The sequence below is a fragment of the Rattus rattus genome, chromosome 4 (assembly GCF_011064425.1).
Source record: "Rattus rattus isolate New Zealand chromosome 4, Rrattus_CSIRO_v1, whole genome shotgun sequence".
Taxonomy (NCBI): domain Eukaryota; kingdom Metazoa; phylum Chordata; class Mammalia; order Rodentia; family Muridae; genus Rattus; species Rattus rattus.
Genome location: NC_046157.1, coordinates 144,886,725 through 144,900,842, shown reverse-complemented (window position 1 = coordinate 144,900,842; position 14,118 = coordinate 144,886,725). Strand labels below are relative to the sequence as shown.

The 14,118-nt window shown below is 38.2% G+C and overlaps 1 protein-coding gene across 1 annotated transcript in view; it reads left to right on the top strand.

Annotated features, from left to right (window-relative positions):
• Abca12 (ATP binding cassette subfamily A member 12) overlaps positions 1–14,118 on the top strand; it is a 169,840-nt gene that overhangs the window by 68,596 nt on the left and 87,126 nt on the right. Inside the window, exons 4-8 of the mRNA XM_032901300.1 lie at positions 424–515; positions 2,360–2,457; positions 4,962–5,147; positions 7,943–8,121; positions 13,023–13,135. Of these exons, the coding sequence (XP_032757191.1) occupies positions 424–515; positions 2,360–2,457; positions 4,962–5,147; positions 7,943–8,121; positions 13,023–13,135 (668 nt within the window). The remainder of the gene's footprint in view (positions 1–423; positions 516–2,359; positions 2,458–4,961; positions 5,148–7,942; positions 8,122–13,022; positions 13,136–14,118) is intronic.

Sequence of the window (14,118 nt, the reverse complement as noted above, 5' to 3'; positions counted from 1 at the left end):
TTAAATGCAGTAGACTTTGTTTTTTTAAATTCATGACAAACAAGCAGGCCTTGTTTCTGTCTTCAAAACACGACTCCTGTACTTGGAATCTGTCATCTTTTGAATAAGAAAGAACGCCATAAATATTTTCAGTGTCTGCCTGCAATCCTTTGTTCAAGTAAGTTCTTTTTACAAGAATAAAATAATAATGGCTAATTTAAAGCCTTATCTAGTCCACCATCAAGGAATAAAAGTTTACCAGGCAGGAAATCTTATCTGTTCATTGGTACATTGGTTAAGTGACTCCATCCTTTAAGAGTTCTAGAAAATAGGTGAGAAATTTGCAAGTCCTTGGAGCCCCTGAACCTTCTGCATAATACATTGCTTTAGTTAACTGAAATTAATGTGGACAAAGTCAGAGAGTTCTTGCTTTTTCTTCTCTAGTGAAGTTCTGAAAAAGTCATCTAACCCGAAGAGGGACAGCAATTTATCACTCCGGAGCACCCAAGTTCCAGAAAGAAGTCACACATCATTGGGTAAGCCAGCTCTCTCTTGTAAGGCTTTGAATAGACTTTTGGAACAGTCAGCAAAAGGGATACTCTTTAAAAGGTTTAAACCTCAGATTTTCAAATAAAAATGGATTGCTTAGATTGCCCCTATGGGACCCCAAGATTTCCCATGGCTACCTGAGTGTGGCAGTATGATTGTGCAGTTCTTCAGAATAATTAGAAATTAAGTTCCGACTGAAATGCTCTATGGGAAGAAACATCTAGATGTTGAGAATTGCATCCCAAAGTTGAATCAGGGCTTCATCTGCATAATAACCAGAACTGGGGTGGATGGAATTTCCAGCAACAAAAATTATTGTCAAACACTTCACAGATTTGTCCAAACTTTCATTTTAACGAGTGAAGATTATGAAACCCAGTGAGTTTAAGTACAAGGTCATAAGAGCAATAGGCATTGGGCAGATGATGTCCAGTGATCTTTGAGCTGTTGGCTTTTTCTCCCCCTTCATGCCATGTTTCAAAGTCTTCAGCTTGACCCTGTTTCTCATAAAGCCAGTACCCTTCAAATATGTGTGGTGTGCCTTGAAGTTCTTCAGTTGCTTTGTAAAAACACAAATTTCTAACTTTTTACATGAGTAAACACTAATTAGAACCCCAAACCCTTAACCCAGAGGAGTGTTTACATTCATTTGACAAATAGGAATTGGGGGTGTGTTATCTTCTACTTGGTACCTTAGGGACTTGGCATCTACTATGGAACAGAACAAAGTTCCTGACTTGCTGGAATTTGATTGGTCCTTTGGGGGAAAGAAGGATCATACTAATGGAAGATTTAAACCTATGATAGGCAGTATGCTGGGCAGTTGTCTCGGGAGTTAATGTTGTTATGACTGATCCATGCCTATCTGCTTGAGTAGGTTCAGGCACAGCAGAAGTAATGTCAGCCTCACAGTCTATTAAGCTTTGCTCTGCTCAGTATCTATAGGTCATGCTGCTTCTCCTGGATACCTATCTAATTAATAGATTGCTTGGCTCCAGAGAAATCAGATGGTAAATCATTCAGTCCTGATAGGCACTAAAATGAAGGTCTTCCTGAAATATGTCACTGGTATCTTTAAATGCTGATATTTTCTGTTGTGAAGATAACAAATAATTGTGCCCAAAATTTATAGAGCGTCAACATACTTGCTTTATGGACATTCATGGTATAAATATGAATCTATACTCTATAGTTAATTAATGCCCCAAACTCAGAAAACTATACCACATTATAAGGAGTACTAGACAAGGCCACTTTGAGAACCTCAGATAGAATATATTATAGTCTAAACTAATTACTTCATCCCATCTATTTGGTCTAAAATATCATTCAGGAACCACTTTGGGGAGGAGGGATTTATGATCCTACACAGGTTTCAGCATCCCAATAGGATAATTAAAAAGAAAGACCATTATCACCAGATGTGCACTGGTTGGTCCTTGGAACAGATGTTGGAGATGATGGATCTATGGAGCTGGTCAGAGCACCTCAATCCTCTAAGCTCACACAGAAATGATTCTGTTTATTGGGCAATAACACTGGTGATGAAGTTTAATGGCAGAGGCTGGAATGAATGCAAATGCCATCAAAATGTTTGTGGGGAGAAATAGAAGAGCAGACTAAAACAATGACAATTTTATATAGAAAGAAAAACTACCATTTTGCCAGCATGCAATGCTCATGGGTGAGTCATATGTAAGCACATTCTTGCTGTGGGGGCATATGAGGTTACATAGCATAGCTATGAAATCATATGTGACTGTGCCCACTTGCAAGCATATGTGTATGTGTGTGTATTTACATTTCTAATATACTCTCTCTTCTATCACAGCCACAATACCTCCTAGACCAAGCTATGATTCAGAAGGAATGGGCACAGAAAATTTCAATGGCAGCCAGTTGCTTACACGAATCCTTGATTTGGAAAAGGTAACTTCATTTATTTCTGCAATGGACAAACATATTTTACATTGATGGAGGGATCTCCCAAGCAGAAAGGGGTTTACAGAACGTCTCCAGTTTAAGTACTATCTCGGGCAGGTTCTTTTCTTGGGCACTTTTCAATTATAGCTTAATTTTCAGACATTGCAAATTCCTTAAGGCCTTGGGCATTTATTTACTGCCCTGGTAAGTCCCTTAATTGAACTTACAGTTTTGACTTACTAGGAAATAATGTAGTATTTTATGTGATCTTTCAATTTTATGAAGCAAGGAAATAAAATACGAAGCTGTAAAACTCTGCATTTGATGCCTCATCCACACTAATACCTTTGGACAAATTGGAGCTATGGAAATCTCTCCCTTAAGTAGAAATATTTTTTTTCCTTAACACATTTTAGAAAGTTTACCTATGGAGTTTTCTGTTTCCCAAGATCACCTACTTTATGATTCCTTGGATTGAAAGATAATAAACACACTTTAATAAGAGTTGTGAGCTGGCATCTATAACCTCTCTCTCTCTCTCTCTCTCTCTCTCTCTCTCTCTCTCTCTCTCTCTCTCTCTGTATGTGTGTGTATGGAAAATGGATTTGAATAGCTTTAAAGGGAAACAGTTACTCTGCAGTTAACTACATTCTAATTTCTTGCTATCTTCCAGCCACCTCAGTTAGCTGCATCATCTTGCTTTTCTCTCCCCACCTTGTCTTCTCTCCCCGTTTCTCTCACACACTTTATCCATGTAGTGGGCATTTCTCCCATGTGAATCGTAAGACATGCCTCTGACATTTATCCCCATCCCAGTAATCCTAGCCACTACTGCTCACTGTGAGATTATTACCGACTCTCGGGTTACCATTGTATGTAACGGAGGCATCTCATTGAACTGAGTCATGTCCTATCAAACTAAATCATATAAATAAATGGAAAGCACAAAAATATATTCCATGAAAGGACACCATAATCAACAATTATGCTGACCCTTCCTGAGCTGTGATAGAAGACTTTCTTATTATAGTATATATAGTCTAGACATCATAGTATGTATAGTCTAGACATCATAGTATGTATGTTCTAGACATTGAACATTGATATTCTGTCACATCCATGCTTGCTAAGGCTCCTTTGGTGGCCTGGAGTTCCTCAGCATTCCCAATTAATGCCGGTCTAAGTCCTCCCCTCACTGGGTCACAAGAAAAATCCGTAGCATTTCATTCTGCTTTCTTCTTGCTTCCTAGAAGGAGTTTGTATCGGATCAGACAACTTCTGTAGTACATAGAATAGAAACACTGTTCTCAAAATTACTGCTTTACGGTCTTGGAACTTCCAAGTTCTCTTTTTCATATGGGATGGGAGTTTAGAATTTTGTGAGACAGCACAAAGTCACATATCCCAGAGATATAAGCCCCGAGTGAATTTAGTATGTATGGACACATATTTTTAGAGTAGTTGGAACACGGCAGGGATGTAGGAATTAGGATGACATATCGATGGCTGTGTCAGCAATCTCTCTGATTCCTTTCTTTCTCTTTGCCGCTTTCTGCAACCCTTGCAGGAATGAGTAGAGAAATCACTTTGGGGTGAGTTTATGTGTAATGTTAGATCAGGGCTGTGGATGAATGATCAGAAAACCTAGCACTTGCAATGCCTCCCAGATAAGTGGATTCTGTCTTGTTCCATTATACTTAGAAGTTGAGTTGCTGGAGAAGAGTATAAATTTTATGATGGAAACTTAAGGGAGAATGAAGTTAGCCATTACCTCACAGGGTCATATGAGTTGGCTACTGGAAGGAATCCCTTGAGTATTACAATTAAATGCAATTAACATTGCAGATGCATAAACTGTTATGGTGTTCAATATTGTGGCTGAAGGAGTGTTTCATCTGTACTATGGGAAATATCGCCCAGTTACAATAATTTCATTATGAAAAATTATTTCCCATTATTGCTTGTTGTAATTAGGTTGGCTTATCTATTTAAATAACATTTTTATATTTTCCTTTTTTATCTTTCTGCAAGGAAATGCAAGCCATCTGCCCCCTTTTGGAATAAGCACAATTGGTTGTCAGAGTAGATCTGGAAGCATTCTTTTGAGGTCTTCCAAAAATTATGACCAATTTTACAAGAAACAACACAGAGTTAATGCACTTGAGCTCATGTCACACAAAGCCCCCCCAAATTAATACAGTTTTTATTCACAAAGATTTTTTTTATCAGAAAACATTGGGTGCTTTTACGTTCTCTGGCAAAACATAAGAAGTAGGTTCAGTTATACAAATGAAATGTGGACCATTTAAATCAAAAGCATGACTAGAATTTATACCTTCCTGCATATGCTTCCTCTACAACTCTACAGAGGCAAAACTGTGTATTATTGTTTCGAAAGGCAGAACTTTAAACCTTGCTCTTGTGAAGATAGGCCAGTGGCCTTAAAGATAAAAATCTTTTCCTATTTATATTTTCTAATATCACTTCCAAATTCTCTTACACACTTCTAGCTCTTGAAGCAAAATTCAACTCCAGAAGACATACGAAGAGAGCTGTGCGAGAGTTACCCTGGGTACACTGCGGACTACGCCTTCTCTTGGGTCACTCTAGGAAAAAATGTTTTCAACAAATTTTGCCTTTCAAACATGACACTTTTAGAGTCTTCTCTCCAGGAACTAAAATATCAGGTCTCTCAGGTGAGTGCATTATATATATATATATAATATATGTATAATATATATTATACATATACATATTTGTATATGTATATGTATAAATATGTATATGTATAAATACATATTCCTTTGGATCTCCAAACTGACTCACTATGAATTACTAAGCATTTCTGTAGCCCATTTGGACTGGGAAATATTGACTAGAATATCTGAGAACTTCAGCATAATTTCTTCTCACATAAACATTTACACCCGGGATTTGATGTTAAGTACCAGATATTTATCATTAAAATGTGCAGGACTGAAATGATTTGATGTTGATTTGAAATATTTCATATGGTTAATGTACATGCTCCTCAGATGAAATACGGCTTGGCTCCATGTTGAATAATGAGTGTGTTCCCTGAGACCCGGGAGTGTGGCTACACAGGACAGAATGCAAGTTTAATAATTCAACTATGAGACTCATATTCTTGTCAGAAGTTAGAAAAATGGGTGATGTCTTTTTATTTTTCTCACGACATCAAATTTCATCTGGTGACTTTTGATGGAATCATTTTTCCCTGTTCCTCAATTTTACATGTTGAAGCCAATCCTGTTCAGTGAAATCTGTGTATGCTAGTCTTAAGTTGTGATGGCAAAATCAAGATACCAATAGGCTAAACTTAATGAAATCTATATGCAACATTCTTCACAAATTTTATAGACAGGAATGAATAAAGAATGTGTACTTTAACATTTACCCTTGAGGAAGCCCTGGATCCTGCTAAGACTGAACCCCCAGTGAACTAGATTGTTGGGGGGAGGGCGGCAAGGGGGGGAGGATGGGGAGGGGAACACCCATAAGGAAGGGGAGGGGGAGGGGATGTTTGCCCGGAAACCGGGAAAGGGAATAACACTCGAAATGTATATAAGAAATACTCAAGTTAATAAAAAAAAAAAATTTACCCTTGATTCTCTAATTATACTGAAAGTAACTTTTAATTTTTTAAAAAATCTATCTTTTAGTAATCTGGTTTCCAAAAAAGCCAGGTTAAAGACACCATTGTATTAGTTCAAATATTATATGAAACTCTCCCATCCTTGAATTGTAAGAGGGATGGTGTCTTAGTCAGGGTTGCTATTCCTGCACAAACATCATGACCAAGAAGCGAGTTGGGGAGGATGTTTATTTGGCTTACACATTCACATTGCTGTTCATCACCAAAGGAAGTCAGGGCTGGAACTCAAGCAGGTCAGGAAGCAGGAGCTGATGCAGAGGCCATGGAGGGATGATACTCACTGGCTTGCTTCCCCTGGCTTGCTCAGCTTGCTCTCTTATAGACCCCAAGACTACCAGCCCAGGGACAGCACTGCCCACAATGGGCTGGGTCCTCCCCCACCTTGGTCACTAGTTGAGAAAATGCCTTATAGCTGGGTCTCATGGAGGCATTTCCTCAACTGAGGCTCCTTTCTCTGTGATAACTCCAGCTTGTGTTGAGTTGACACACACATAAGCCAGTACAGATGGAGGTGTAGCTCAGGGAGAGAATGTTTGTTCACAACCCCAGTATCAGAAAACAAAAACAGAAAACAAACAAGTAAACCAAAACCTTCCACCCTTAAATTCTTCATCAAATAGAGTAGCCTTAGTGGCCAAAATTATTCTGTTCAAAACCAATCAAACTAAGACACATGGAAGCTTCCTCCTGACTGGTGTGAATGGGGTTATGGAGAGAATTGCTTTTGCTGAGAACATAATGAAGAAATACTTCTGAAGACACTATCTGGATCATGTGATCCAAAAGCCATAGTTTCCCTGATACAGTACAGTTATTGATAGTGTGGTGACCAGGTTAGGGGTTCATTATAGTTAATGTCCATAGCTTTGCAACAGAATCTGAAAACACTTTATTCTATTGTGTATAGCTCTGATAGTAAGCACTTTGGTAAATATATTTCTACATGAGTATATCTATAAAATATTTCTGGCATTTTCACACGCATTAGTTTTAATGGATCTCTACCAAAAATAGATAACTTAGATGGGAATAATATGCCTACAGCTCCCCAGAAATGTTATAAGGAACCCCCTCCCCACTCAGGGTCCTGTGGACAGAAAAGTGAATCTGCACATTTGACTTCACAGTGATTGTGGATCATGCATAAGATCTGTACAAGCTCAAGCTAGACCAAATCCCAGCATGGAGAGGAGAGGTGGGCATGATGTCTTAGTGATAGTCAAGGAGGTATTGACAATTGAGATGCCAGGAGAGGGAGAGTCAGTTTTCTTTGATACTCCAGTGGGAAACTGCTCATCTGAGAATATATAAGCAACACTAGTTGGACTTGATGGGCAAGAAAAAAGAAAGTACAACACAAAGTTGGGTAGGTAGGGAAGGCGTAGCGGGTTTGGAGTACCATATTGGGTGAGTATGGGTCAAGCACACTATATTAAATTCTGAAAGAACTCACAAAATATTAAAAGAAGAAAAGCATTCAGAAGTTAACTTGTTCATTTTCATTTTAATTAAGTTAGCTTTAGTTTCTTAATATCTAACTTAGAACATTTTATCACGATACAATTTTGTTAATCAAACTTTAAATATGCTAATATCTGGAACTGTAAAGGCGAAAACAAATCCAATGATGTTGAGAGATGCTCACAGTTTTTCTGAGAAAGAGATGGCTTCCAACAGAGTGAGGATTTGAAAACAGCGTGAATGTGAACAATCTAGTTTTGTAAAAAAAAAAAAAAAATCTTTCCCAAGACAGTAAACTGTGCGATTACAAATGCTAACATATTATCCTTTTCCTCTGTGGTTTGGCTTTTGAAGATGTCAAGTGACCCCAACAATCAGAAGAGGGTGTTCCGGGGACTTGTCCAGGTGCTGTCCTTTTTCTCTCAAGTGCAGCAGCAAAGGGAAGTGTGGCAATTTCTGTCCAGCTTACCAGACGTGTTTCAGAATGACACCTCACTGAACAGTATATTTGGCGTTCTTCAAAAGGCAAACAGGTAAGTAAATGGAACGTTAATTGGAATACAATTGCTCACAAAGAAGTCTTTAAAAACTCGTTCCTGTGAGAGTCGCTGTCCAGTAGGTCATTTAAACATTGGGAAAGCAGTTCTTGAGCATCCTGCCTGAGATTTTTAGCAATGGAGGTAAGTGTGTGTTGAGTGTAGAAGAAAGACACATTGTGTCTGCTCATCCAGGTCAGCAGGCGTCCATGAGGAAGCAAGAGGAGTGCCCACCTCAGAACTTCATATCGTTTTGTATCCTGTAGTTTCTGAGGATGAGGCACAGAACAGACCCAGCTTGGATCAGTAACACAGGATCATTCAGGGACAGCATGAGCCCTGTGCACATGTCACTAAGCTAAGTAAGAATAAAATGTCTCAGTGGAGTTTGCTGTGTACCACTCAATATAATACAGCCCTGTTCGTTTACTCGAGTCACCTAAATGGGATTGACTTCTCTCGTATGGTCTTTCTAAGTCAACAGATGATGTTTTAGTAGGGGTTTCTATTGCTACGATGAAACACCATGACCAAAAAGCAAGTTGGAGAGAAAAGGGCTTATTCAGACTACACTTTGACGTCACAGTTCATCATTGTAAGAAGTCAGGTCAGAAACACAAATGGCGGGCTCTTGGAGGCAGAGTTAATACAGAGACCATGGGTGGGTGCTACTTACTTGCTTGCTCTTCATGGTTTGCTCATCCTGCTTTCTTATAGAACCCAGGACTACCAGCCCAGGGATGGTAACAACCACAATGGGCTGGGCCCTCCCTCATCAATCACTGAGAAAATGCTTTACAGCTGGATCTCATTTTCTCAAGTGAGGTTCTCTCCTTTCTTACATGACTTTAACTGTCTGTCAAGTTGACGTAGGACTAGCCAGCATAGGTGGGGATGGTATTGTTTGGCTTATATGGCTACATGGATTTAAATCTTTACTTAATCAGATATGTGGATTGTAAGTTTTTCCTCCACTATGCTCCTTGCTTTTACAAGAGAGTGGCATTTGACTTTGATCCAATTAAGCAACATTGTTTCCTTAATGATCTGGTAAATTCCTGTTGATTTATATATCTGCTATTTTTATTATGGTATCACGATCAGTGAGGGTTCTGAATCCTTGGCATGTGCTAGGGTGACAGAGGAACTGACAACTGAGCCTTAATTTAAAATTTTAAAACTTGTGCTTAATTTAGTTACTAGGAAACTTCTAAATGAGTTTGGAACATCTTGAGTGTGTACTTCTTCAAAATTTCTGTAAGTTTGATGGAATTTAAACATAGGGCAAAGCATCCCAATTGAGAGTGGCAATAGTCTGGAGCTAGAGAGATGGCTCAGGGGTTGAGGGTACATACTACTCTTGCAGAGGGCCTGAGTTCAACTCCCAGTACCCCATGAGGTAGTTCACAGCTATGACTCCAATTCCAGATGATCCAACACCTCCCTCTGGTTTCCAGGGACACCTTTACTAATGTGCACATAATACCCTCTGTCACAAATAATTAAAAAATAAATCTTCAAAGGGGAATAGCAAGTTTCAACAGCTATATGTGGCCAGTGCATAACATCTTAAAGTTGATCAGTCTTTGATTATATTAGAAAAAATCAAATTCATCCTTACACTAAATTATCCCTTTAAGAAATAATTATTTTTAAAATCTAGGGAGATGGCTCAGTGGAAAAAAATATTTGCTACCCAAGAGTAAAGGCCTGAGTTCAAACCCCTAACATAAATATCTTGAGATGTCTGTGTATATCTATAATTTCAATGGGGGGAGGGAGGAGATAAGTGGATTCCAGGAGTCAGCCTGGATGAATTCAATTCACTAAGACATCTTGTTTCAATGTGACATGGTAGAAATGATGGAGGAAGACATCCTAAAATCTTCTTCTGGTCCCCATTGTTATGTGCTTGGATGTGTGCAATTGCCCACAATTAGTCTCTCTCTTTCATACACACCACACTACATACAGAATTATTCTATACTGAAGCAATACCTCCCAACAACAATATGCATGGGTTTCATCCATCACTGGTTTTAAAAAACATATGCTTTCACTTGAAAATGAAAAAACAATATAATGCAAAGGTTTATGCTAACAGTGAATCTGCATTGAAGTGGCTTCTATGTTGGTATAAAACCCATGTGAAGTTTGAAGGTACAGTACGATAAAAGATTTTAAATACTTTACTAATTTTTATATTGAATACTGGATGCCAAATGAAGAAATTTTGTTTCAGCTAAATAGAAGTCTGTATTAAAATTAATTTTATTTCCCCTAGCTTTTTGAAATATGATTAGAAAACCTAAAAATTCAAGGTCTCAGGTTAATTTTCATTGAAATTCCATTTTAAAGTAAAATTTGTATTTTTATAATACATTTTAATAAATAAGTCTTCATTATTATTACTAAATTGACAATGCCATTAAAGTCACGATTTACTCAAATTACTCATCAAATTATTGTCTCATTGCTTTATTTGACTCTTTGTTGTGCACGCTAAAATGACAAGTGGTGCCATAGAAACTTACTTTCTTTTTCCTCTCCCTTTCAATGGTAATCTGTATATTAATGATCTTCCATATCAGATTATGCTGTTAAGATAGCAACAGTAACTAGCAGAAATGGGCAATATCAGAAGGGTCTATGAAAGACTATACATGATTCCCATCTTTTATGAGGAAAAGGTTACACTGAGATATGAGTCAGGAACCCTTTAAAAAATCTTTATGAAGAAAGTAACTCGCTTTGAATAATTTCTATTTTATATGATAAATTAAAAAAAATCTATGAAATATATCTTGAACTCAATGTATTTCAGAGAGGATGGGAGCCTGCCTCACTAGTGTTTGAATTAGCTAAAAATAAATTCAGCTTGCTGACAGTTTATTAATAATATTAATAATAATGATGCTGCTATTAGATTGGTGAGTGTTCAGTCCTTCAGTTTGAAACAATAGATTAAGGTGTCAGGCCAACTAGTGAGATTGGCTGTTAAGTTAGCTGAAATCAATACAATGTGCAGCCCATTCAGCCGGTGTCCATGGTTACCAGAGTTCAGAGACGACTCAGAGAACCAGGAGATTCTCAACAGGCCAGAATTATGCTACTGAAGACCCAGTGCAAATGACAAGGTTCTTAGAGCAAATATAAAACTTCCCAATGTTGACCGTTACACAGACAAAGCAGAACAAAATACAGCCACACTCCCGTGGCTGAACACTGTAAGCACATGTAGGGTAATAAGTCAGCCATGTCTGTGCTTCTGTGCATGAACGGTCTATGTTCCTCCTCCCCACCATGTTGGTGCAGTTTTTATGCTAAAGGTCATAATATAAACTTTGAAATTAGTCAAACCAGCTCTGCTTATTACTAACCAGGTAACCTTGGTAAGTTATTTAACTTTTCCTCTGTGTCGCTTTGGCTGTCCTGGAACTAACTCTTTGGATCATGAGATCCTCAAACTTATAAAGACTCGCTTGCCTCTGCTTCCCAAGTGCTGGGATTAAAGACATAAGCCACTACTCCCTGGCCAGTTATTTAACTTTTAAAACTGTATCCATCTGAAAAGGCAAGACAAGTCAAATTACCTTCATGGAAGCATTGGAGAACCAAATTTTTAAAATACGTGTAAGCATAATTGATGCATATTTATCTTATATGTATTATATAAGCATGAGTTCATGTTTATACGCATGTTTATATATTAAGCTAGAAGTTACCTAAGAGATACTTACAGTTTAGGTTTCATTTATATCTAAAGGACTAAGAGTAAATCGATTCTAGTTAAAAAGATTCCCAAAACAGTGTAGAATATGCAGGTTCTCTCTACTCACATACTGGATCTAGTGCTGGAGAAAACTTTCAGCTTCCGGGTGAGATACTTGATAGGGAAAAACGAGTTGCTAATTTGTGCTGTGTCAGTTCTGCAATGGCAAATGGTTGGCAGTGGTCTTTTGTACTCAAAGCACTGGGAACCAACAAGCCTGGGAACCAACAAGCCTGGGAACCAACAAGACAAGATGGCTCAGGGCTAAAGCTACTTGCTACTCACATTAAAATGCTGACTCAACTCTGATTGTTGGTACAAATCACTGTATTTGGGAGATTCAGACAGTCTCACGCAGTAGCTGCATCTCTTTTTAGAAATTCACTAAGGATTATAAAGAGACAAAAGGGTATTTCTTGAATAATTAGTTGTTACTTGGAGATGTGGAAGGAACTCAAGCAAAAAAAAAAAAAAAAAAACAAAATTGTGTGTCCCCAGTGTGGACTGCCTGTCTTATTGGTTACATAACTCACAGAAAGGCAATGTGGGGTGTTTGGAAATTAAATTTGAGCTGCATTTGGAGTAGTGCCTGTGGGCCACTTATACAGTGGGACAGAGTACAGTCTTTAATTAGTAAGAGCTTTGCTTTAAAAAAATTATCATTTATTAACAAAATATTCATATATATGACATGCTTATATAATTACTCCTGAAACTAGATCTAAGATTGACTTCTAACAAAAATAGTGTCTAGTATTTAATTTTTCCTTTAATTAAAAAAGGAAATTTTATTTCATCGTGGGCTGCTGAACTCACTTGTTTATAATTCTTAATAGGAAAAATAAAAACAAAATGCCTGACAGAGCCTTTGCTCCCTCAGGTCAAGGTCCTTGAGTACAAATCTTTACAATTCTGGAAACATTAAGTTCTCTGTTCTGGTTCAAGAACAGTGTTGGGGGATTTTGTGCATGAATAGACAATGAAGTAATTAAATTACAAAGGCAGCATCTTGTCTTTTATAGGAATCATTTTCTATACTGTAGCCATTTTCTCCTTGAATAACCTTTCGCTTCTGTCTGTGAGCCTTGACGCACGATCTGGTTTGATTTGTTCCTCCACTCATTAGGGTGCTGCTGGTAGTGCGGGAGGTTTACCCACGTGTTCAAACTGACGAAGGATTCAGCACCCTCCAGAAGTCTGTTAAGCATCTGCTGAACACTCTGGACTCCCCAGCACAAGGTACCGCATTTCCATCCTGCTGTATTAATACAGCATCACCAAGTGCATCAGAAAACCGAAGCAGGGTACAATTGATATGATCATGTAGGCACAGAATTATTCCTAGATGGGAAATGTACAGAGACGTACAGAGAGGAAGCCATGGCTCCAAAGAAGACAAATTCCTAAAAGTTCTCTTTATGTAAAAATGAGCCCTCTCACTGTACAAAATCATGTTTATGTTTGGAATAGAAAATGAATATCAGATAGTACGCATAATGAATAGATTTATATTATCACATTTTGGGACAAAAGCCTAAACCGAATTATAAGGTTTGTGTCCTGTTTGTTTGTTTGTTTTGTTTTGTTTTTCTGAGATAGGGTCTCACTATGTAGCTCTGGCTGTCCTGGAAATCACTATATAGAGCAGGGTGACAGATCACCTGCTTCAGCCTTCAAAGTGCTGGGGTGAAAGGTGAGTGCCACCATGCCTGGCATGCACCCTCGTTTCTATGCTCGAATTAAAAAATATTGGAAAGAATGTTCTGATGGTAAAAATACATGCTCATCCAACCTCCTAGAAATGCATGATAGACACCATAGCATAAATTATTTGTCAGTAAAAGCCAATCACCCCCAGGAAGACAAAGAGAGCATGTTGCAGGGGTTGAAAATGTCACCTTTGAATACATAGAATGTCATTATCTAGAAACCACATGGAGACGGTTGGGTGGACACACGCAGGCACACACAAAGGTTTAGAACTGTGAGACACAAATCCCTGCTGCCGAAGCAAACACAGGTTAACATTTACCTCTTCTGAATGAATTCAGAATTATGCTTTCTTGTCTGTGTTTGCCGGCTTTTAAACAAGTAGCCTTCTGCTTTTGGATTCTAAAGTAAGCAGACTGGACTGCGAGCATCAGACAAAAAGCCGACTGTTCCTCGTATTGTCTCAGTCACCTTAGGAAAAGCAGGCGTTAGACGCCCGGGAAGAATTCTAA